This window comes from Panthera onca, chromosome B1 (genome assembly GCF_046562875.1).
Source record: "Panthera onca isolate mPanOnc1 chromosome B1, mPanOnc1 haplotype 2, whole genome shotgun sequence".
NCBI lineage: Eukaryota > Metazoa > Chordata > Mammalia > Carnivora > Felidae > Panthera > Panthera onca.
Window position 1 is genome coordinate 52,914,848 of NC_138342.1, and position 27,206 is coordinate 52,942,053.

General features: G+C 34.0%; 1 protein-coding gene across 9 annotated transcripts in view; it reads right to left on the reverse strand.

Moving 5' to 3' along the window:
• The window catches only part of EPHA5 (EPH receptor A5), a 342,710-nt gene that overhangs the window by 21,503 nt on the left and 294,001 nt on the right, over nt 1-27,206 (reverse strand). For all 9 annotated transcript variants that reach the window (XM_060654963.3, XM_060654961.3, XM_078446064.2 and 6 more), the window contains 6 exons: nt 22,261-22,328; nt 20,596-20,721; nt 19,656-19,841; nt 6,448-6,509; nt 4,821-5,030; nt 1,379-1,528 (listed from right to left, as the gene is read on the reverse strand). In XM_060654963.3, coding sequence (XP_060510946.2) covers nt 1,379-1,528; nt 4,821-5,030; nt 6,448-6,509; nt 19,656-19,841; nt 20,596-20,721; nt 22,261-22,328 — 802 coding nt within the window. The remainder of the gene's footprint in view (nt 1-1,378; nt 1,529-4,820; nt 5,031-6,447; nt 6,510-19,655; nt 19,842-20,595; nt 20,722-22,260; nt 22,329-27,206) is intronic.

Here is a 27,206-nt window from a genome sequence, read left to right on the forward strand (position 1 = left end):
AACCCTGGAAGTAAGTTGGCATAAGACACCCTCCTCCTCTGGTGACCGTCCCCAGGGGTCCTTTCAAGAGCTCCGACACATACTTCACTAGAGAACCAACGTTTGGGTATTTGACCTGTGGGAGGCATCAACAACTAGCAAAAAAAAAAAAAAATCTTGCCCTTTCTTTTCTACATACCCATCAAGGGCAATTCTGAAAAATCTAGATACAAACTTTGCCAAAGGAGGAAGAGGAGCAAAAATGGGACCATTCTTCCTTCTCTAGGTACCGAGGGTCAGGCTGGCCTTGTGGTTGTGGAAAACACTTTGAAATGGATATGGCATTGGCTTTGATTTAGACTGGACTTGAATTTTTATATCTGAAATTGAATCTTAATTACTGGCATGGGACTGTTGTTTCAACAAAATGAGGCTGAAGAGCTGTAGGATCTGTCTAATAACCCCTGAAGGCATAGGAGTGGTAGATTTTACAGAGCATGGATGAAAGAAATAATTGGAGGAAAAAAATAAATGTTTTAAATCAGTATGCTGTTGAGTTAAGATTGCTCCATATACTGGTTTTATAAAGAAGTAACAAGACAGTTGACGAAGCACTTAAGACAGTATGTGGCACATAGTTAGGGTTCAATATATGTTAGCTGCTTTTACAGTTGTTGTTATTTGAAGGGAAAATATCAAATTTCAACGTGATCCAAAATGGGAAGGCTGTATTGAATAGTAACAATGGAAAATTACAAAAGCAAAGACCAAAGAGCCACGTGTCAGGCATCACATAATAAATATTCTGAACTTGAATAGAAGAATCTTTCATAGTTACTTTAATTTTAGGATTCTATTATTCTAAGTGTGAATTATTTTTCCATGTAAGAAAAAAATCTGTTTTACTCCATATTAGACAGTCCAACTCTTCTTACATTTTTTTTAAATTAAAAAAAACATAGATTATTATTTTTATCCCCTAAAAGCATCCACTATTACATCAATATCATTCATCCTTTCAGTTTGGAGTATTAGCTGTCTTTATCAAATGCAAATCATGAAAACGTGGCTGTCAGTATTCATTCTCTGATGGCTTCTTCTTCATCTTTGAAAATAATACTGACATAAAATGAGTGAACCCATCACTATAGTACAGCTAAAACTGTCTGGCAAGGGACTAAGCTTTTATGTAACAGTAACTTACTTTCTTTTGTACTAACTCATTTTGAGTTTCTGCATAAAGGCTATTTCAACAACAATAAAACAGATCAGAGGGTAAGCAAAGTATTTCATTTTTTTAAGCAACTGTCATTTTGAGAAATGAAAAAAGATTCTTTCTTCCAACTCAGAGAACAAAACATTTCATTCTAAACTCGAGGGAGGGTAGTTCCATACTTACGTCTTGATTGGTCATCTCCCAATAGGGTCTCTCCCCATAAGACACAACCTCCCACATCACGATTCCATAGCTCCAGACATCACTGGCAGAGGTAAACTTTCGGAAAGCTATAGCTTCTGGGGCCGTCCATCTGATTGGAATTTTGCCTCCCTAAAATTGAAAAAGAATACAAGAATTCCCACATACTTCAAGCACATTTGGGGATATTGCTGCCTCACTAGAAAGATCTAGAAAGAGATGTAGCATTTTTAAGTGAATCTGTTTGACAGCATGCAGTCTCTTTTCACATACCTCAGCCCGTAAGCACTTGTAGACTGACTACTAATTGGCTGTCCGGAAGGTTTCTGGTTTAAATTCTATTTGACTACTGGAACACATACAGGACCCACATCTCAATTACAGTATCAGGATAGCAACTCAAAGAGGGGAAAGCAGGCAGTCAAGCAAATCAATAAGGTAAACTTTCATGACTTTCTAACAGAGAGTAAAGGACTTAAAATCCCAGGGTAGTTTTTTTCTTCCTTTCTTTAACATAGGAATTATAAATGGAAAGTCTTGATTGCTGAATGCAACCCTGAGAAGTTTAACAGTAAGACAAACATGAAAATCAGATATAATTATATTTCCCCCCGACATTGTGCAATTTCTTTTAGACTTGATTTCTCTTATTTTCTGCCAACATATTTTGGTGTTTTTTCTGTTACATGCTGTTTTTGTTTTTACCTAAGAGATAGGTATCTCACTTAATTTAACCAAATTAAAAATTATTGAAATTAGATTGCGGGGAAAAATTTATGACATGATATCAAGTTTGGAGTTTTTTCATGGTAAAAAAAAATTGGTTTGGTAGATTTCCTCTTAGTTCACAAAATAAACACTTTTATATCCTTCCAGCAAACTTAGGAAACCAAACATTTCATCCATAAGCAAAAATATATTAAAGGGGGAGGGTACAGGATTTGAATATTTTCTTGCAGAAAAGATTAACTTATGCCTTCCCATTTTGCAGAGAGGGAATGATTTAATTCATACAGTAGGGAAAAAATGGAACTTAAGGAAATAACAGTTTCATGTAACATTTGAAGTTGTTCTGTGAGCTGAAGTTAATTTGAACTATTCAATCTATGTTTAAATTATTTGTTCCTTAGATATATGGTAACACCACTTTAAAAAGACTTTCCTGATACATACTTTTGTTAATTAAATATTCATAGGTAAGATTATATCATTAGGCTTGGCCGTGTGTCACTGTGATATTCTATAACGATATAATTACAGAATTAGTTATATTCTATAACTAACTATACTATTCCTCTCAAAATTGTAGATTGTCAATTACTTTAAACTTCAGCCTAGAACTTTTCTCCTGGTCCTCTGACCATCATATTTGACATCGCTATTATCTGAAGTTCCCTTACCTTCTCATCTCTCAATATACGGATTTTCCATAAACTGCTATTATGACCCATTTCAAAGAAGTAAGTCTTGAAGGTCTTGGGATCTCTGCCTCCCCTCTCCTCGCTTCCCCCCCCACCCCGGCCCCCAGCATGATACATTAACACACACCTTGACAAATCTGTTTTATGCATTTAACTAAGATTTCAACCAATCATACTGGGAATGGATTTGTCTATAAACTCCTTCTTGCTTAGGCCAAGTTTATTAAGTGTAACAGTAATCCCAACGGAATTCTTAATTGAGGTTTCACTTAATGCAAATAATGAAAATGACAATTAGCTTTAGAAGAGGAGGGATATCCCATCAATTAATTTATTGATTTATTAAGCTAACCATTAAAAGGCTTTGTTTGCTTAGATAAGTTACTCTTGGACTTCAGTATAGTACAGTCCCTAAATATCCATGAATCACAAAGCAGCAGCTGAGAAAAAAAAGCCTTATAATCTATGAAAAGAGTTTATCGTTAGACTGCGAGTAGAAGTAATTTTATTTTATTTTATTTTATTTTATTTTATTTTATTTTATTTTTAACGTTTTATTTACTTTTGAGACAGAGAGAGACAGAGCATGAACGGGGGAGGGACAGAGAGAGAGGGAGACACAGAATCGGAAGCAGGCTCCAGGCTCTGAGCCATCAGCCCAGAGCCCGACGCGGGGCTCGAACTCATGGACCGCGAGATCGTGACCTGAGCTGAAGTCAGATGCTTAACCGACTGAGCCACCCAGGCGCCCCTTTTTAAAAATTTTTTTTTTGAAGTAATTTTAAATAATTGAATTAAATAAGCAATGTGTAACATATCTGTCTTAAGAATGTGAGATGACTGGGGCGCCTGGATGGCTCAGTCGGTTAAGTATCTGAACTTGGCTCAGGTCATGATCTCACAGTTTGTGAGCTTGAGCTGTGCTCACAACTCAGAGCCTGGAGCCTGCTTCAGATTCTGTGGCTCCCTCTTTCTCTGCCCCTCCCTGCTCTTGCACTCTGTCTCTCTCCCAAAAATAAATAAACATTAAAAAAAATTAAAAAAAAATGTGAGATGCCAAAAGTGTCCTTCTGTATTGACACAACAGTTAACCAAATCTTATAGTGAAAAAGATACAATGATAAATTTTTAGCTTCACAAGGAGTTGGAAGATTGAGGATATTTAACTTCATGTTTTCTTGACATTGAAAGATTTAGAATTAAACACAGTTTATGATAAGGGATTCAAACTCAAAAGGTGCATGCAATACATAGAATGCTCCAAAAATTCTCTTACACCAATACCCACAGTTTTCCACAGAAAGAATTGTCAGATATATACCATATCGATTCAGGAAGCAATTACTTTACTGGAAAAGGGTGTTGATTTATGCTAATTATGACAATATGAGTTAGTGGCCAACTTTCCATAAATGTGGGCTTAGCAGTTAATATAGCATGTCAGGAAAGTAATTAGGCATTAAAATACTTCCAGTGAATCAAAACTTTTTGAAGAAATAGTTATTTTATTCCCTACCATGTGAGTCCTTAAAAGGCAGGCTTAGGTATTTCATTTCTGTATTTGTTTTACAAATGAGGACACCGTGGTGCAGAGAGTTTAAGCTTCCCAATGTTATACATGTTTGTATATTCATATATACATATATAATATTTATTTGTTTTAGTTAGGAAATTCTCTAACTTTCTCTTTTACATTTAAAACTCTGTATGTACAATTTTCGAAGCGTTGTATTCACTCTGACCTCAAAGTTTTTGTTTTCAGTATCTGTAAGGGAAAAAAATGAAATCTTGTGACCCATACGGTGAATACTTTACTTATTTGAGTTTAATATACAAATTTGCTGCTATCCAACCTGTAGAATGATTACATTTTTTACACCATCCCTTTTTCTCTCTGTCTTCCTATGGGAAAGGAATGTTCTTTTTACTATTTCCTTTAAACACCTTTAAAAATTAAACATGTCTAGTCTAGTGTTTCAGAAATGCATTCTGTTAGATCTTACCCTGGTGGTGTAGGCTGCCTCGGGATCGTCTTCCAGCACCCTGGAAAGTCCAAAGTCAGACACTTTGCACACAAGGTTACTGTTGATTAAGATGTTTCTGGCAGCAAGGTCTCTATGCACGTAGCCCATGTCGGAAAGGTACTTCATTCCCGCAGCGATGCCTCTCAGCATGCCAACAAGCTGAATCACAGTGAATTGCCCATCGTTTTTCTGTAGAAACGATGTAGAAATATTAGTCCTGCGGCAATAATTACTGGGGGAAAATTTGAAAGGATCTTCCTTCAAACGCCAAATTAATAGTATCACCAAATTCATATGCCATTCCTAGCTGAAGGAAAATGGAAAAAGTTATGAAATATTTTGTTAATTTTGTAACATTTACCAGTCCTCTGCTTGGTCAAAGCAGATCAAGACTTTGAAAGCTCTTGTCAAAAATCTCATTTAGTTGCCCTTTTCTGCATTGTAATTCCTTTACTCTCAGTAATCAGAGGAGAATGTTCATCACTCCAACCTAGCACCTGCCTTAGATGAACATGGCACATTTTTGAGGTGCTTTAAAATAAGTTAGCTGGATAGGCATATTGGAGTAAAAAAGAAGTGGCTGGAGGAGACAAAGGAGTTTCTTTAACAACAGATGGGAGAAAGATCACTGAGCAATGACCAGACAACGTTAGCATTTCTTAGAAGCTTGCTGTCTTTGTCAAGGGCACTGAATTCACTGCAGGTACATGGAATAAGGCCCAACTAATAATTAATTTGAAATAAAGGAATGATATAATCTTAAGAGACTAGAGAACTTGAAGATACGTATAAGAAATTTGACAACAGAATCTGGTAGAGTCTGGAGATTAGAAGAAAACTTTGCTTATCAGTAGACAGCTGTCCTCTTCAATGCACCGGTCCTTGGAATAATCCTCAAGAAAGTCATTGTCCCATCACCTCGCCTAATCAGTAGTAATAGTTGCTACACTAAATGTGAAAACCTGCCAGCCTACAGGTTTAATCAGGCCTGCAAACATGTTACATTGTCTGGCACAAGCTATTTAGTAATATAATGAGTTGCCAACAATTAAAATTTGGACACTTGCACATAAAAACAAAACAATATTTTTCCTGGGACCCAGAAGATCTGACAACATTAGTGATACCATCTATTATCATGTAATCATTCCACTGGTAAAAGTGGTGGCTGACCCTCAGATGGATTATAAGTCTATTGGGTCCCTTCATTACTACAGAAAAGTTGCATAGACCTTTTACACATTTTTTTCCTTGTTCTACCTGACATTATATACTCTGAAAAACTTACTATTTGTAAAAAAGCTTCTTTTTTTTCCTTTTCTTTCCTTCTGTCTTTTTCTTTGTTTTCTTCCTTTTTCTCCCCTTTCATTTTTTGGGGGGCAAATTAACATATATTTAAAGAAAACTATGGGGACATATAGTTTGGATTTGTTTACATTTCTGAAAAGGACAATTTTCAGACCAAAGTTTATTTCTGGAGTATAAACATTCTGACCCCCGAAATTTCTATTTCAAAATTCTGCTTTACAGTGACTCAATTTCAACTTCAACATCATAGTCAATATACAAATAACACTTTGAATAATTAAGTTGGTCTCAAACCTACCTTTAAAAATGTATCTAAAGAGCCATTTTCCATGTACTCTGTCACTATCATCACGGGTTTGCCTGAAAAGAAAACATGGTATGAACTGTAATGTTTTGATTTGGCATTCTTATCTAGGAAACGTTTGCCATAAGTTATTACTTCTTCCAAATTATATATATTCTTTTAAAAAATGTCCTCTTTGAGTAGCAAGTAAATTCATGACATGATGATATCTTAGTGTAATGGGAAAGTATCATAAGAATAATAATAGATTGACATTTAAGATATAAAAATACACAATTTTCAATATTAAAGTCAGTTTGTCAAAAATAGTTTAAGGCTGCATTTTAGTTTAATACAGGTAATGATATAATATGCCAAATAACATCCAGCAAAGAACTGTGAACATATTTATCTTTCCCACAATTCTGAATAAAAATTCCTGTCTATCTGTCCTGCATCCGACCCCTTTAATATAGGCTGTATTTTCCTAACTTTATTTCTATGTTCTTATAACTCCTTTCCTCATGGATACATCCTTTTTCCTCTCTGTCACACACACTCTCTATCAGCCCAAATTTTTTTCATTCCTCAAAACTCTGTTCTATGGCTTTTGGGTGGGGGAATGGGCTAAATGGGTGATGGGCATTAAGGAGGGCACTTGTTGAGATGAGCACTGGGTGTTATATGTAAGTGATGAATCACTAAATTCTACTCTTGAAATCATTATTACATTACATGTCAACTAACTTTAATTTAAATAAATATTAAAAATTAAAACAAAACTGTTCTAATTTCTCTTGCTATCTGGAAATTTCTCTAGCAATCACTGTTTCCTCCCCTTTCATGTCTGATATAGAAATGCAACCTAGAGGTCAGCTGGACAGATTCTGAAGTCATGCTGCATGGCTTTGAATGCCAGATCAATCACTTATGCAATCTTGAGCAAATCATTTATTATCTTTGTGCCTCAGTTTTCTCATCTGTAAGATAAGGGTATTAATGTCACCTACTTCACAGAGTTGTGGTAAGTATCCAGCAAGTCATATGGTTATGCAAGTCATTTTGAATAGTGCTGGCCAGTTAGAATTTGATGTTTTGTTATTTTATAAACTTTACCTATGTATCTATGGTTTAAATTTCTTGCTGGATATAGGTTGACTAACAGAATAGATCATATTTTATCTTCCTTAAAATTATGGCACTTTGTATATAATGTATCTGTGATACAAGATGAAAAATACATGATCAGGGGCACCTGGGTGGCTCAGTCAGTTAAGCACCAATTCTTGATCTCGGCTCCAGTCATGACCTCATGATTCCTGAATTGGAGTCCCTCACTGGGCTCTGTGCTGATAGTGTGGAGTCTGCTTCAGATTCTGTCTCTCCCTCTCTTTTTGCTCATCCCCTACTCATGATCTCTCACTCAAAATAAACAGATAAACTTAAAAAAATACAAGATCGGGGTGCCTGGATGGCTCAGTAGGTTAAGCGTCTGACTTCAGCTCAGGTCATGATCTCATGGTCCATGAGTTCGAGCATGAGTCGGGCTCTGTGCTGACAGCTCAGAGCCTGGAGCCTGCTTCAGATTCTGTATCTCCCTCTCTCTCTGCCCCTCCCTGCTCTCTCTCTCTCTCTGTCTCTCTCAAAAATAAATAAACATTAAAAAATATATAAGATCAAAAATCCTTATTATATGAGAAAATATCTAAAACATGATTGTTAGTTTTATCACTCTACATTGACCTCACTATATTTTAAAACATGCCCCTTTACTAATTTAGTAAAAGCATGTTACATAAAATTTGTGTTAAAATATTTTTTGTTTAAATTATTTGTTACATTTGTGTTAAATTTTGTGTTAAATTATTTGTTAAATTTGTGTTAAAATATTTGTGTTTAAAATATTTTGAGTTAAGTAAAAGGATACCTTATGTCAGAAAAATTGCTATCTTGGATGTCTATTAATTAACTTTTTGTATTATGAAGAGAAACACTTAAACAATCAGAACATGTTGGGATGAGCACTGGCTGTTGTATGGAAACCAATTTGACAATAAATTTCATATGTTAAAAAAAATAATCATAAAATGCATTATAATTAACATAATAGCATTCTCCAGAAAAACATCTGTATTTTACTGAAGAAGTGATTCATTCAACCCATAGAATTATAAATTACATATTTATTCATACAACATTATCTAGAAGTGCAAATAAAGCTATAGAAAGTTAGACAATTACATATGACAAAGAAATAAGTAGGAAGAAAAAGGATTTTTTCATGTCAAGATCACTTAAAAGTTACTATTTAGAATAATAAGGTAGTACTAATTTCTTACTCAGATAATTATCTTTTTAAAAACATACTTCAGAAGCAATATTCTTTTAATTGAATGTGATGAATATATTACAAATCTAGACACATTTCTCTCTTCCTCTTTAATGTTTAGAAAAGTATTTAAAAATTTTGTCTAAAATAATTCCTTTGGCATACGTTTGTAGACGCCTACGTTTGGTGAAACATCACATATGCAGAGAACAAACACTAGAGAGGGAGAGTCATCATTTGATCTGAACCTTGAAGACTGAAGGGGACACCCCTGTAATCAAAGGTAACATATTCCAGGAAGAAGAGGCAACATGTGCCAAGAAATCTTGTCATGAAAGAACCCATCAAGCTCAAATATGGCTAAAGCCCTGGATTTTTGCCTTGTCAATTAGGAAGTGATAGGAGATGAGTTGGGAAACAAGTTTCTTAAAACCTGACTGGGCATACAATACCTTAGTAAAATGAATAAATAAATAAATAAATAAATAAATAAATAAACTCATAATGTATTTGCAAGTGCCTGTGACAGCACAAGAGAAGAAAAGATTATTTTTTTTAAATTAGTTTTTAATTGTAATCTAAGCTCATGAATAGAGAAGTGTTTCCAGTTTAACTTTATTTTAATTATATTGCCACACCCATTTTAATTCAACTTTTAAAATAAACATAATTCTGCTTTGGACCTTTTTAGTCACATTCTCACATCTCAGAGCCCATTTTAGCCTTTCTTTAATGTCGAAGCTCCCTCCCCCCACCCTTTTTTTTTTCCCCCAAACTTCACAACTAATATACTTCCCCAGGGGTAATGGCCAAAATATGTGATAACTGCTTTGGCACAGGTACCTATGTGTCAGAAGTTACACCAGCCACAATGCTGGAGTATCCTAGAATGTCCTGCTATACCAGACCATCATCCCTTCATTTGCCTGATTTCGGGGATTCAGAAGTCACCAGGGATGAAACTGAGTAGGTATATAAAGGGGACACGTGGGTAACTATGCACCAGCTTTTTATCAAACACTATAGAAATATTTCAATAAATTTACAGCTAATAGAGCCAAAGAGTGTGTACTTGCTAAACATTAGCCCTGATCCAACTAGAAGGAGGCCTCCATTTTCTGGAATCAATCAGGGTAGCTCTTTTATTTTGACTTTGACTCTCACTTACAGAAATCCAATGAGGAAACTGTCATAGTATAATTGGAATTGGAAGAACTAATTTCTAGAAGATATCCAGAGAATATAGTATTAGCTTTTCCTCATTGGCACCTCTCAGCGCATACCATGTAAGTAGATGTCTTGTCCATCAGACTGAAACCCTGATTCTTGTCTATCATTATCTACTCTACCCCAAGACCTTTATAATTGCAGCATCTTCCCTATCTTCTGACTTATAAAACTTTCAGTTTCTTTCTACTCTCTTTTTCTAGAATTTCTTCATTCTATCTACCCTCTCATTTGTTGGACTCTGTTTTTACCATTATGGGTTAGTGGTAAATATTTAGTACTGCTCACCCAAGGTCTACCAAGTAGAAATTGGATAGAATCCCCTTATAAAAACATCTTTTTCTTGGGTAAATTTGTTCCTTAAATTCAATCCAAATTCACTAAGCTTAGAAGAAAAATGTATACTCTAAAAAGAATGAACTGATCAGAAGACTTATTGACATTGAAAAATATACATTTGGAAAGAAAAAAATAAATGATTACATTTTGGGGAAATGGGCACCTGGCATTTGTTCTATAAGATTTCCTAGATCTCATCACCTAGTTCCAAAAGTCAGATTAATTATTTATGACAGTGTAGGTTGTAATGTCAATAACAAAAATGTTATTTGAGAAATATAATAGGAAACTAAAATACTTCTCACATTTTAGAAAATGGGAGAAAAGCAATTAAAATGAATGTTTGCAAACAAGCATGATCTTCTTTTGTTGACAAGAATAAGACACTTCAGGACCCATTCGATTATTTTTCATGCTTGAGTCATTTTAATGCTAATTATATTTAGTTTGGCTATGTTTTGTCTCAGTTCCTGCTAGCCTGCAAGAATGACATAGCAATAATTAATGTGGCTTACTCTAACCCTTGTAAATTCAATAAAACTGTATAAATCATTTTCCATTATCCAGCTCAAAGTACAAAGAGTAGATTTGCCAATAATTTTGAAAGCATATTATCAAAAATCTATATAAAAAGAGCTCATAAAGCATGTCAAAACATGATTCTAATCATAGAGTGGAGTTTTTATACTACTTTATATTATTTATCAAAGACCTAGCCCAGAGTCTAAGTAGTAATAGAAACACATTATTTGTGGAATTCACCAATCTTATATTTTAATCATTCAGTATTGATAATCATAAAAAGAGCTACAATTTATGGATTTATTGAATTCTCACTTTTTACAGGGCAGTGTTATTTTTAATTTTATTAAATTCCATAATAGTGATATTATAAAAGACTTTTCAGAAAAAGAAGAGTGAGATTTAAAAAACAGATTGAATACATAACTTGGGTTGATGAGTACGAATATATAAGAACCAAAGTTGGGAATCGCATTATGTCCATTTGACTATAAAAGCTATTTTACTTTCCTCCGTACTAAGATGCCTATGATTTCAAAATACTAATTTTAAATTTTATTTTATAATCTCACAACTATTTACTCTTTTGTGTTAATACAAGCTTGGTAATCATGACTATGACATGATAAACTATCCAACTACTAATGACAGATCTGGTAGGAATTTAGCTTCTCTCAATAAATAATATATCCTTACATAGGACTATTGCTTATATACGTTCTGAGTGGTCTGAAGTGTTATATGGTGAAATAAATGGTCTCGGATTCTATTTAGTTATTTTTTTTAACGTTTATTTATTTTTGAGACAGAGAGAGACAGAGCATGAATGGGGGAGGGTCAGAGAGAAAGGGAGACACAGAATCTGAAACAGGCTCCAGGCTCTGAGCAGTCAGCACAGAGCCCGACGCGGGGCTCGAACTCACAGACCACGAGATCATGACCTGAGCCGAAGTAGGCCACTTAACCGACTGAGCCACCCAGGCGCCCCTCTTGGATTATATTTATATGAGGTATCTAAAGGAGTAAACCCATAGAAACAAAAAGTGGAAAGACTCTTGATTTCAGTACAGGACATGATCTCACGTTTTTGTGAGTTCGAGCCTTCCATCAGGCTCTCTGCACTGACTGCACTCATGGAGCCTGCTTGGAATTCTCCCTCTCTCTCTGCCCCTCTTCCATTTGAGCTCTCTCTGTCTCTCTCAAAATAAATTAGTAAAATTTTAAAAAAAGGGGCTCTCATATTTTAATTCCATTATGGTCCTTAGTTGTTGGTTAACAATTTAGGGAAAAATAATTTATAACACTATATAATATTAATTTGGTGAAAGATGATAAAATCAAAAGTCTATATACATTACCTGAGATGGGATGATGAAAATACCAAATGTTTCTATAAATAAAAATTCCAAACTTTCCATAATATCCTCTTTTATTTCAGATTGCTTACACTGATAGAAACTTTTTCATCAGATGCTCATTTCTAAAATTAAAAATGAATTGGAATTGTTCTGACATTAGTGAAGGTAGATAATTACTTTTGGATTCAGAAAATATGGACTTTTCAGAGGAAGTGGGAATCCAAGAATTAAGAAATCTGACAGCTTTGTTTTATTAATGAAAATACTTTAAAAATACATTCACTAATAAACAGTTATTTATAGTAATAACAATTTATAGTAATTACTAATAAATAGTAATTTATTAGTTTTTGTTTCTATATTCTATAATTTTTTTTTCAGATGAGCAGGATTTATATATCAGGAAGAGCACTTGTAAATATCTAATAATTATTTTTCATATATTTTTTCAACCTCTTTTTATGTCCTAACAAATAAAAACAGGTACTGAATTAATGAGCTGGCTTTTATATCTATTTCAGCTGTAAATATATTTCCATCATGGTTTGTCACTGGTTCATAGAATTTGTTTCATTTCATGAAATGGATGATGCAAAATTCAAGCATACTCATACTTCAAACATTTTCATTTTTAAGTCCATCTTCAGACAGAACATCAGTCATTGGATCCTTCTCAAATATAAGTGGTTCGAAACTAAACTACTGATTACCAACCACAGCCTTGCTCCTCCCAGACTTTTTCCTGTAAATGGCAATTCCTCTCTTTGAGAAACTAATGACAAATAATTTATAATTATTGTTGACTCCTTTTTCTCACACTCCATATCTGAATCACAAGAAGTCTTACTGTAATTGTCTTCAAAATATCTAAGAATGCAACTACTACTCTCCATCTTGCTAGATCAGTACCCTGATCTAATCCACAAGGAGGTCTGAATAATGTCAGTAGCTTTCCCATGGTCTCTCTGCTTGGACATTGGCTCCTACCATCTACACTTAATACAGAAGCCTGACTGATCCTGTTAACATTGATAATAGACTCCGTCACATCTTGGTTCTAAAGGCTACAAAGATCAGATTAAGAGATGGTCTTCATAGGGACCAAAGAGGGTGTGCAGTATCTATCCTCCTGCTCTACCTTCAGATTAGCTTCCTCCAGACTCCTCTCCTTCATTCCACTGAAGCAAAAATGCCCTTGATATTTTTGAGTATCCCATGAAAGTTCCATTTGAGACTTGGGGGTCCTTATTTCTATAACATTCTGTTCCTAGATATCTGTAAGCCCACACCTTCACTTCATTCAAGCCTTATCAGAGAGGGTTTTCACTAAATAAAATAGAAATCACTAACCCTCAGTAGAAGCAATCCCTAGTTTCTTCACCTAGCTTTATTTTCTCATTAAATATATCATGAATGTATTTACTCACTTAATTTCTGTCTCCCCCACCCAAAATAAATTTTATAAAGGCAGGAACTCAGTCTCTTTATCTCTGCTGTATCGTGCTGATCAATATTGATAGACATGTATTATGTGACCAGTTAATATCTTTGAATAAATTAATGTTTGTCAAGTGTATACTGAATGATAAAATATGAGATTGGTAATGTGCGCTATTTAAGAGCTTGGGTTTGGAAGTTATGTAAAACTCTTTTAAAATGTGGCATTATCATATACTAGTTTTATGATACTGGGTAAGGTATTTAATCTCTTTAAAGTTAATTTTTCCTATCTGTAAAATAAGAACAAATACTTTTGTCTAAAAAAATACATTATTTTGCAGATTAGAGATAATATAGAAGGAGAATTAAGCTCAGTAAATTTTTAAAGTAATGTTAATGATTGTAGTAGTAATAACTGTTATATGCAAGATCTTGTGAAAAGATTCTCAAGCAATTTCCTTCATATGAATTTTAATTTTTTTCTAAACAATTGTGGTTTTAAAGAATAAAGTTTTAACAATAAAATACAAACTATATATCACTCTAGCTAGTTTTCACTGTTTACAAAACTGCATTAAGTCATCTACTCATTTAATACCGTTCATGTCTAGCCCTGTGATAGAGACTGGGGGGGGGGGCTATAAACATGTATCAGTTTCAAGAAGCTCATTTTGTAGTACGGATGATAAAGCATGTAGAGAGATAATTATGATATCATGCATAGCAAGACAAAGTGCAGAGCAATGCAACTAGAGTGTATATGATTGTCTCTGGCTGAGAATTTATTCATTCAACAAATATATGAAATGCTACACATTCTCAGCACTGATCTAGGAATACCAGGTGAGCAAGATAACAAAACTTCTGCATTTAGAGGCTTAAATTCCAATGTAGGACCAGGAAGCTTTCCTTTACTGAGCTATTTGTACAACTGGGAAGTTTTCTTTTACTGAGCTATTCAACACTATTTAGTGATTACTGTATGCAAGGCAGACACTGAGGATAGAAAGGAAAATGAAGATAAATGACACCAATCTAATGGAGAAAGCCACATTTGAATTAATCTTGAAGGTCAAGTAGAGCTGAAGAAAGTGGAGAGGACATTCTAGGGCTGAATGAAGTGTTTCAAAGGACAGAACAAGAACTAGGTAGAGTTTTTCTGGAAAGGAAATAGTGGAATGTGAGTCATGGCCAAAATTATACCAGGTTAAGCAACAAAGTATATGTTTTTTGCTTCGTTTATTTGCTTGTTTGGTGATTAAGCATCAGAGGAAAGCAGTGATTAAGTAAAATCTACCTTGGGATAGTATGTATGGAGGGGCTAATGTGAGAAAATACAAAAATAGGAAGACTTGCTTGAAGATTGCTTGAAATAGCTCAGGATAATGTATAATATATAATAAAATCGAAGTGACTTTATAAGATAGAATGAAATACTATAGTTGAAGGTAATTACAAATTTATAAAATAAGTCAAGAATTGTCTGACAATGTAAATAATTAATTGTCATTGAAGGTGCCATCTACTCAGACGTAGAAATAAAAAGAAATAGGGAGAGATTTCTCTAAAGTTCCTTTAATATTTTGTTTAAATTGATTAATTTTACAGAAGAACTAAACTTATTTGTACTCGATCCTGGATTAAGAAATATAACTATGAATCACTTTAAGATTCAAAAGAAACATTCCTTTAGTCAACTTCGATAATAATTTCCAGGAGTATGGAAAAATAAGTCTTAAAGAACTAAAGATGCTGTGATGGGAAAATTTGATATTTTTATTTTATTTTTTAATCTCTTTAAATAGTAAAAGTTGGCACTGTATATATTACATGAAAGCATACTGCACTGTGGATAAGTCAATTAAGGCAGGGCCTTTGGGTTTTTTACATCATTTCTCATGAAATCTCTCTAGAATATATAACTATTTATGATATGCCCTATTTAACAACACATCAGAGAAGGAATTTGAATTCAGGTCCATGTTTCTGGCACATAGGGCAGTGATACCAGAAAGATGAAGGTTCGTGATGACATCATCCATAGAAGTGCTACTTCAGACTCCCTCCCTCAGCTTCAATCAGAAAAATAACACGATTCAGTTGCACTTATGTCTCATTATCTGTGTGCTGCAGGTTGAGAATAATTGTTGAATAAATTAGCATCAGATCAGAGAGCATGAAATTAAGGACACAAATAAAGTGAGTTGCAACATGGTAAATTAAAAACAAGTTGAAGACTTCCTCAGTTGAACATCAAGAGGTACATTTATTAAGGGGAATGCAGTCTGAGTTCACATAGAATATAAGACAGAATTATTTTAAATATTTTCCTTTTGCTTCATGCGTATGTGTAGTTTCAGGGTAGCAACATCAAATAGAACATTCAATTAGGAGACTAGAAATTTCAAATCTGTATTCCCAACCACAGTACTGTTTTTAAGACCAAAATGTACAAAATTTAGGTAGGATCATTTGTTGATAACGACACTTAATTTTAAAACAAGGTTTTCGGGGCACCTGGGTGGCTCAGTCAGTTAAATGACCCACTCTTGATGTTGGCTCAGGTTATGATCTCATGGTTTGTGGGATCGAGCCCCATGTCGGCCTCTATGCTGACAATGTGGAGCCTGCTTGGATTCTCTGTCCCTCTCCTGCTCTCTCCTTCTCTCTCTCTTGAAATAAATAAATAAAAATTAAAAATGAAAATAAGCGCAAATAAAGGTTTCAAGTGCATATAAAGTACATGACAAATTTATTTTTTAAATGTTTATTTAGTTTTGAGAAAGAAAGAAAGTGTGAGCAGGGAAGGGGCAGAGATAGAGGGGGACAGAGGATCTGAAGCAGGCTGTGTGCTGACAGCAGAGAGCCAGATGTGGGACTTGAACTCATAAACCATGAGACCATGACCTAAGCCAAAGTTGGATGATTAACCGACTGAGCCACCCAGACATCCCAGTATGTGACAAATTTAGTTGACTTAATATAAAAGATTTAGTTATCTTAGTTTGTCTCAGTCAGGACCCATTCACATTAAACAAGTTCTGTAATAAATCAGGAGTCTATAAAAGTAGGTAGTATTAGTTAAAATTATTTTAGGGTATTGTCCACTAGTATCTAATGCATTAACTTAGATTAAAATAAACATACCACTATACATACATAAACTACTATAATTACCTGCAGATTTTTTCACATATATACCTAACACAAAAATATATCTGAATTTAATCTGTACAACAGTCTTACAAGTTAGGTATGACTTCCCCCTTTTTTTGGTGATATTGAAGCTCAAGGTGTTTAAGTAAGGTGCCCATAGATTGGTTTAGCATTAAGTGTAATAGGCTTACATAAATTTATAGGACATTGTCTTTATCTTTGACAAGCAGACATTTTTTAGGTAAGAGTTAAAAATATATGCAAAATGGAAAAAATTAAATGAAAGATCTGAGTAAGAATTTTGGACATAGGAAGGATCATTATAGACATTTGCAAAAATTTGTACATTGGCACAGTATTCAAAAGAAGGAGGGATTACTTCATGGTGAAGTGGTGAGGGATTGTCTCATGGATGTGATGTGATTTGAACAGGATTTTGAAGGAACTGAAAAGGTAGTAAATACAACGGTGTAAATTTCAGAGGAAGAAGCAATGTAGGCAGATCAAAATATCAAGCATGTTAAAATGGACTAAAAGACATGGCATATGAAGGAGTTCAGAGCACAGGAACAGATATAATGGGAAAGTGATACCTATATATCTGTTAGTACCCTGCCATGCCTGTCCTAAACTTTATCTGTATTAATTCATGTCCCTTTTACATCGCTAGGAGCTATCCTTATCTCTTATCATTGATGAGGAAACTATGGTTCTGAATGTTTAGCTGACTTGTGCAAAGTCACATCGTTTATGGCAGAACCAAAATTATAATATATGGCTAGATCCATAGTCCATGTTCTTGACCACTATGCAATACTGTCTTCCATAGTAATAATAGCGACCTGGCACTGTTCTAAACATTACATTCATTATCTGAACTCATTCCAGAAGGTAGACTTGCTGTCTAAGAGCTTCACGTTTACCATGGGTAATAAAAAGTCATGGTTAGAGTTTATTTGAGGAAGTTAAATTTGGCAGTCGTATTAAGGATGAGATGAAGACATGACATGTATTCAGTATTTGCCTACTATTATTATCATGAATATAATTAATAACTACATTTTATATTAGATAGTATCATTAATGCATAGGAAAATATAATAATCACTTACTAGTATAATTCTTGAACCTATAGTATCTGGCACCACATGCTATCACTGATGTCCTTTTAAAGTCCTTTTCCTCAGATAAAATGTGGTCATGTTCAAATTCAGATTTCATTTAATTGCACTGGTGACCATTTTTTTTCCACACCGTATTCTTATTTCGAATATTCCTGCTCATTCATCACTGGGTATAAGTTTTGTAAAATATTTAATTTCTTAGTTACTAAAAAACCATATTTTTCCTTGTTCTCTACCTGTCTCTCTCTCGTCCCTGTCTCTCCTCTCATCTCTCTGTAAGAACCTATTTGTTCTGATAAGAATTAAGGATGCTCTTGCTCCAGTAATACCCTCTCTGGGTTACTGTCAAGGGGACAATAACGTATGGGTATGTACTCAAATGGAAGAAGAAACAAATCTAAATTTTGAAGAAACCCACATGTCTGTAGGTCATTTTATTCTTCTACTACATTCCTCTGTGAGAATTTTTACTGGAAGTGTGTATTTCTTTTGAGACACGGGAAAAAAAAACAATCTCCTAGCAATACAAGCTGATTCAAAAGTTCAGACAATCAACAACACAATAATGTTACTGTGGTCTGTTTCAGGACTTCTAAAGGGATTCTACATTCTCATCTGTGACCTATTGTGAATATATGATGATTTGGGAATTCAATCGTTATTTACCAGGTAAATATTTTGAGTTGTTTCTTTTGTCTGCGTTGCAAAAAAGTTGTATATTGTTTCTGCTCTGTTTTCCATATTTAAAAATTAAATAAGTGGATATCCAACCCACTTATGTCAATAAGTGACGGAAGTCGATACCCAATCAAATGAAATTACTTAGTAGATTCACAGCATTTATTGAATACATATTGCTGCTATGCATATTTGGCACATATAATTTAAAAATTGATTAACAGCAATGGGAAGGGGAACAAATTATTGAAAGCAAGTCTAAAGAATATTCCCTGATTAAATTTCTAGATGATTTAGAAAGTGGTAAGTAGGGTATGAGGGACAAAGGAAGGAATGAGAGCACATAGACATAGCAAAGACTAAATGAATTTAAATAAAATAAAGACCTTAGTTATGTCACTCGAAAATACTTTATTGGATAGCTGAAAAATTACTGGAACTCTTTATACTGGGAAGCTCGCCACATAACCACATTAATGACACACATACACGTTTAAAAGAGATGTGAAACTCTAGATATTTTTGAGTACAAATTAGATTTTCTTTAAGAAAATAATTAATCTCAAGGAACTTTTCCAGTTGTCTGTGGCTGACTGCTGCTTTCCCTAAAATTATTAAACCACCTATGGTTATAGTAATCCTATTAAATGTTAAACTTCAATGCCTCAATCAAAATATTGAAGTTAATATTTTATTAGGATAAAAAGTGAAGAGTCAGAAGAAAAAGCAATGTTGATACATTTACGGCTCCTTTAATTTGGATACATTTTTCTCTGGCAGTGAATTCATAGTACATGAGTTAATACATATGTTTTGAAAAACTCAATAGAAATTCAGGTTCATTGATGATCAATGACTTTGACAAAACTCTACTAAAATACAGGACAATTAGTATTAATGCCAATTAAATTGTTAATAACATTACTGTGGCTATTTTTCTTTTTATCCTGAAATTAATAATAACCTAATAGAAGAAACCCAGATGTTCATAATACATGCAAACACACACACACACACACACACACATTCATAATTTGCTACTGTACTTACTTTTGGTCACAACACCTTCTAAGTGGATGATGTTAGGATGATCAAACTGCCCCATGATACTTGCTTCGCCCAGGAAATCTCGACGTTGCTTTTCTGTATAGCCTACTTTGAGGGTTTTGATTGCCACAGGTAATTCCCTTTTTCCTGGAAGTTTCAACCGTCCACTACAAACTTCACCAAATTCACCTTGTGATAAAGATGAAAAAAACCCCACAAACTCATTTCAAATCCTTACTCTATGAATACACTAAAGCCCTATTAAGGTAGAGACAAAACAGAATTGAAATGGGAGTCCAACTTTGTTATCAGGGTTAAGAAGTGGTGCTTTGGGGAAAATCGTCTACAGGTGATCATTAAACACTCTGGGGGTTATTAGCTTCATTCATCTCACCTACAAAAACCTTAATGAAAACATTAGAAAGAAATTAAATGCAACTGATTGAAAATCACTCGCATCTTCCTTCTGTGTCTACACTAGCAGTGCCTTAATTACTGAGAAGGGAAAAGGAGAAAAGTTTATAGCAGGACAAAAAGGGAATAATTTCAAGGAAGAGATGACTCATAAATAGAGTATCTGAGTGCTTAAATTATGTAAACAGTTTTGGGCATTACAGATTATATAAGGAATGAAAGAAACAGTAGATGATAAAACACTATACACTTTATAATGTATATAAATATGTATAAAATATACATACTTTATTTATTTATTTATTTATTTATTTATTTATTTATTTATTTATTTAATAAAGCAAACATTTGCTGGTTTAAATATGAGCTCCACAGAGGGAAGCATTAAAATATGATCAATTACCTACCACTTTGAAAGCAAGTCGATTACAAAAGATTAAAAACATTCTTTGTTAGATCAGGACATTGACATATTACATTCTATAATATAAACACAACTTAAAAGTCCAAGTTAAACACACTATTGTACCTGCTCCAATAACTCTTTCAATGGTGATGCATGAAGCTTCTATCTCCTTGGCAAATTCATGGACAGCTTGATTGGGATCCTCATAGGTGTGTGGATCAATATAAGTTCTTACTCCTGGCAATTTAACTGGAAACATAAATGTGCATTAAAATATAAGTGCTTGTGATGAATGAATGGAATCACAAACATTATTAACATGCACCTCTGGCTTAAATTCCTAACTCCTAGAAATGGCCAAGCTGTAAGGACAGCCCCTCTCCTGAGTTATAGGAGTCATTTGTACAGCTATGTCACTTACATAATTTTAAGAAATCTGGATTGTTGGCCTGTGCAAGAAATGCATATATGACAACATATTTGAAAAGGCACATCACTGATGTTCAGAGAGTCAGTGCCTGAGGCAAACTAAGATAATTTTTTTTTTTACTAAACTTGGCAATGAAATGTTAGTGAGTTATTTGTTGCTTTGTTATTCTGTTTCACTTAAAATGCCTTCACAGAGGGGCACCTGTGTGGTTCAGTCTGTTGAGCGTCAGACTTCCGCTCAGGTCATGATATCACGGTGTGTGGGTTCAAGCCCCGCGTCGGGCTCTGTGCTGACAGCTAGGAGCCTGGAGCCTGCTTCAGATTCTGTGTCTCCCTCTCTCTCTGCCCCTCCTCTGCTCTCTCTCTCTCTCTCTCAAATAAATTTTTTAAAAAAATTAAAAAAAATAAAATGCCATCACAGATGGTTACTTTTGGTTTCACAAAAAATAATTTAAAATAATTTTTCTGAAGTTTTGGTCCAGTAAGACTGACACAGAACTAAAAGAAAAGTTCAACTTGTCATACCTCTGTTACTGCATGACTTTATACAAGACTCTAATGTTCTATGAGCCTCAGTTTCATCACATTTAAAGACTACCAATTTCACAGGGTCTTTTTTTTTTTTTTTTGAGGATAAATACCATTAAATAAGATGGGAACTATGATAATAGACTCAATATTTTGCAGCATGAATTATGGCTTTAATGGCTTTGATTTTTATAGTCACAGAAGAGTGACAAAAACACAAGAAATTCTTCTCGTAATTTACTTAACAAATCAACTAACACTGTACTATTTATTAAAAATGCACATATTAAAATACCATTAATTAGAACTCATTTAGGCTAATTTATAATGCATGTTATAAAAACTTGATTTTCTGCGTTTTTAAAAAGGATAGTCTTTTTCAAATCATCGAATGAAGCTTGTTGCTACCGGATCTGCTCAGGGAAATTCTTGCTATCATGCTAGAGGAAGAAAAAAAAAAATACTGAGAAATTTTATTCATTTAATCTGATGGTGTTATTGAACCATAGATTTCTACTGACTGTGTTGCAAGAAATTAGAATCGACCTGGAAATTTGGTTTGAAATATAACAGCTTTTTATATTGATTGAAATTTTTTTTAAGTAATTATAATGAAGGTATGCTTTAAAAAATCTAATAAACCATCCAGCTGTTGTCTAGGGTCAACCAGCAGTACCCCCAAGCCCATATGCTTTATGGAATGTAACATAACACATTGTTTTAAACAAAATATTTTGGTCAGTTATTACATCTCCTTGTCTGAAAATGAACCAAAATAACAATAAAATCTCTTCTATTTTGTTTTCTTTTGATTTTTCACAATTTGCTTACTGTGCCCATTATGAAAATGCATCTTTTCCTCTTCTGGATCTTGCTTTGCTTTGCTGTAACCACACCGCCTGGAACAGAGTAAGCTACAATTAGCTACATCTCCAAATGTTGAATCACGTGAAGCCCAGAAGCATGAAACGCAATTGAAATGAGTGCAGCCCTGACTGATTTTCACACCAGCATCGTGTAAAAACACCAGTCCTTCTTTTGGATGAGTCATATTTCCCAAACCAGCGTCTCTCACTCTTGCCCAGATTTCACGGAGAAGTCTGAAGCCATCCAGACCCATTTAAAACAAACAAACAAAAAACCCCCCCAAAACCCTTCTCTTCACCATACACCAGACACCAGACATGTTTCTGTTCTTTTTCATTCTTAAATTTTTTTTGTCACCTCAGAAGACTTTTTACAGAATGAATTGCCCAAAATAGTTTCTATTGAATTAGTATCTTACTCTATCATTTTTTTTTCTCGTTTTGGAGTTTTGAAGTAAAGTTGCTCTTCTCCACTCAGTCTACTTAGATCATTACCAAATTTACCATAATCTGCAACTTCTCTCAGTGCAGCCCCACTTCCCAAATTTTATTCTCTCCTGTTTTACTCAACTACTTACTAATTTACCAGTCTTTGAAACCTGCTCTTGTTGCTGAAAAAAAAAATCTGTGCTTGGAGGTTCACTAATGACAGTCACCTCATGACTTTATCTTAGTTTTTAATTATTCATGATGGACTGAAATCTCTACTCCTTTTGGCATGCTTCTTACTTCTCTCTTCTACCATCAATCCATTCATTTCCATCCATTTAATTAATACCTCTATTCTGATTTAATTCTTTTGAAAGTTACACTCTTGTCCCTCATAGATTTATTTTACAGGAGTATTCCACTGGCATACAGACTCAATAGGTCTGAAAAACAAATCAGTATATTTCTCTTTACTTTCAATCTTGATCCATTGCCTTCTTTTCCTGTTACTAACATTGGCAAGGCCTTGGCCCCTTTAAGAACAAAGCCATATTCTCCTGTACTTCACAACAAATTAGTTGCCAAATCCCAAGCATTGTATAACGTAAAAGTCTTACAATTCATCTCTTCTTTTTCATTAGGTCTACTGCGTCTTCAATTAAGGCTTTGTTATTTTTCTTTTGGATTGCAGTAAGTGCCTGTGAACAGATGCCCCTGCATTCTGTAACTGTTGTCCTAAATTCTACAAGACATGGCTGTAGCCAGGTTACTGTAAATAAGGTACCTTTCTGTGTTGTTAGCTGTCTCCTGCAAAATCTTCCATAAAATAATAAGGTGTGGATTCCTAAATATAGCCCTCATGCATATTTCCTACATTTTCTCTGTTATCTTCAAGTAGACTGAACTATCTTCAGGTCTTCAAGATATTTCCCCATGTTTCCACAATGTGCATATGCTGGTTCCAACACCTAGAATGCTGTTCGTAACAATTTTCAGTTATCAAAGTCTAGTTCAATTTTTGCCTCCTTCATGCTTTTGTTTCTGATACCCCAACATAATGCCCTATTTCCCAATAGCTTTCTGAACCCAATAGCTTTCTGTACCCCTCTCACATTGTGATTCCCATTTCAATGCAACATAATCATTTCAATATGTTTTCTGGGTCTCTTACTCGTTGTCAGTTTCTTGAACGGCAGAAACTAGCATTTACCTATAAATTTCTGCAGTGACCCAGCGTTTGTCTCAGAGTTAGCACCAAAAATATTTGTCACATTGATGAATGGATACATGAATGAATGAATGATATTTTGATTGCGTCTACACAATGACAAGTGTTTGGAGAAGAAATATGCTGATGAATACTAAATTGATGTGGTACATGATTAACCATACAACATTAAAACAACTGACAAAAATGAAAATATTTAAATTACTTTTAGTGAAATTCTAAGGAAGTGAATTTATTCTTCATAAGCTCCATAACAAAATTGAATTTATTAAAAACAAAATTTCCATTTATTTCTACATAAAAAATATACAGCCAAAATGGCAGACTGACAAAATATTTTCATTACAAAGTTGGTTGAAAACTACTATGTGATGTAAATGAAGTGTTCAATCAACACATACAAACGAGGACTCTTCCTTGTTTATATATTCTACGTTATTTCTTAAATATGTCTCTATTTTGATGGAAAAATAAAACCTATTTTATTCTATATCATTTCCTAGTGCATAATTACATATGTATTTTGCAAAGTAGATAACACAACCCATCTTTGTGTCATTTTTGAAAGAAAAATACAATTATTTTTGTTTTATCATGTTGAAGAACTGGCAATTTACTAATAAAATACAGCTAGTGAAATCTGAAGAAATTTGAAGTAATAACTTAATAGATATGCTGTTCTCAGGTGAGGAAAAATACACAATGGGGATGTGGTGGCTTTTCAAATTTTACTCATAACACTTAGATAGCTGCATTAGTCATCCAAGAGTCCTTAAGACATCTTGAATCAACTTACTGCAGTGAAATGGAGAGAAAAAAAAATACATAAAATCATACTAAAATTACATTTTGTGTGAAATTTATTTTAATGCATTGTTCATAATTTTTCTAGATACTGTGTTATTCTTTCAATCTTTAATTCATGTGTCTCTAGAGAGAAGTTACTGTTACTTTTGAAAATCAATGTTCTAAATAAAATTGTGTAAAATCATCCTGAGATTTATGTTATTTAAATAATACTGACAAAAAAACTTTGTTAGAAGAATTCTAAAGAGACCTGAAAAGTATACAAGTTGTTTCAGTTTACTTTAGAAAACAAACATCCAGTCTACCTTCTACTCTCCTACCTTCAAAAGAAAAAAAAAGAAAAGAGCTTTCAAACCTGTATCGTCAAACAGTCTTTATCATTAAATAAGCCTCATGGATGTTTAAATTGCATGCAGGTTCCTCATATGAAAATGGAAATAAAACCTTGGATCTCATCTAAAAAAGGGATTTGGGAATACCTTGGTGAGGACTGGTTAACATTTTAATACCTAGGGTGAGAGTCAGGAGGGCAATAGAAAGGAGTTATTTTTGACTACGGGCATCTCTGGAGCTCTATAACATATACGGCTGCATGTCACATTAACATATAAAATTAAGTTCTGGAACCCCCCAAAGCATCATTAAAACAAGCCTCAACAAGATACAGCAAGTAAAAGTGCAGCTGGCAGATACTGGCACCAAGCAGCGGCTCAGCCTCACTAACAAAGCATTGCAGGATGCCTGTTCATTCAGCATCATCATCTGTACCTGCTCCAGATGCATAATTTTAACCCATCAGACAAACAGTCAATAAATATGCCATTCTGTATATAAATTATGCCTCCTACCTTCTGGAACTGATTTTTTTTTTTTTTCTGAGTGGAAAAGAAACCGTTTCTTCATTTTGCTCCATATCACAATTTTAATGAGCTTTGATATCATTGTACTAAAAATATCTTTAGTGTTTCTAGTTAGAGGAATCATTTTCTAGTCATTTATACTTATTTTCTCCTAGAGAACAATACCGTCTTACTGTTTAGTAGTAGAGGTGGGCATGAGAAATCATATTAAATGTAGGTGTAATTCATAATCATTAATTAATACTTATTAAAAAGTCCTAGCGAGACAGTTAATAGGTAAATATAACAATGACTTTATAGGTCATTTAGAAATCAGTCTATTTTCTCCCATACTTACCCTAAGAATTTGGGTAATGCATCCTTGATGATGTTAATTCTGATCTTAAAAATTTGGCCCCAACCATGACATCTAAATTTGGATATCTGAGATTTCCATAATATATGAAAGAGTAAGCAATAATCTTTATGTATGTATGTATGTATGTATGTGCCAATGAGTAATTTGGTTCTTGGATGGAAATTAAGAATTTGATAATGAATTAGAGGTATGAATATCAAGCCCTCCTGAGTCCCAAGCAATGCAGAGAATCAGTAATTTATTAAATGGCACCCTTATGGCCAATGAGGAAAGATGAGTGAATGCAAGAGCCAAGGGAGATCATAAATCCTTGCTCAACTATAGCTTCCACAGAATCAGAGTTTTCCATTACTTTTGCCTACAGATAAACACTGAAAAATCACTTTTTTTTTCCCCACTGAATTCTAAATTAGGTGGGGAGGGGTGCAATGATGGGAGAATAAATAGTTCTGCAGTTTGATTTCTTTAAAAGAGTGAGCATATGCAGTCCCTAGCTCAGAAACGGAAACTCTGATCTTGTTCCTCTATTTTCCAGATTAAGAAATGCTTTACCTATATTTTAAAGGAAAAATATTCTTAAGGCAACAAATTGTAGCATACACAGAGGCAGTATGTTTTGCTTACGGAAAATAAAATCTCCTTGTAATTTAAATCTCTTTAAAAACTGCATTTCTCGGGGCGCCTGGGTGGCTCAGTCGGTTAAGTGGCCCACTTCGGCTCAGGTCATGATCTCACGGTCCGTGAGTTCGAGCCCCGTGTCGGGCTCTGTGCTGACAGCTCAGAGCCTGGAGCCTGTTTCAGATTCTGTCTCCCTCTCTTTGACCCTCCCCCGTTCATGCTCTGTCTCTCTCTGTCTCAAAAATAAATAAATAAACGTTAAAAAAATTAAAAAAATAAAAATAAAAACTGCATTTCTCCATATATGCACACTTTCTTATTCATACATAATAGTGACCTCAACCACCATGTAATGTGTAAGACTTTTATTGCTGGAATCTTAAAAAGCATAAGTTACATATCTTGAGGAAATAGTCTGACTTTTTCACTTCAGGATTCTCTCCAACTGAACAAAAGTAGTTTTAATAAAAGCTCAGCTAATTCAGCCTCATAAAATAAAGAGGCATATAAACATGTTTATTAATATATCTAATGAATAATGGAAATAGGTTAGGTTTTGTTTTTTGGGACAACATTCTTCAATAAGAATGTGAATTGAAAATGTAGTGAAA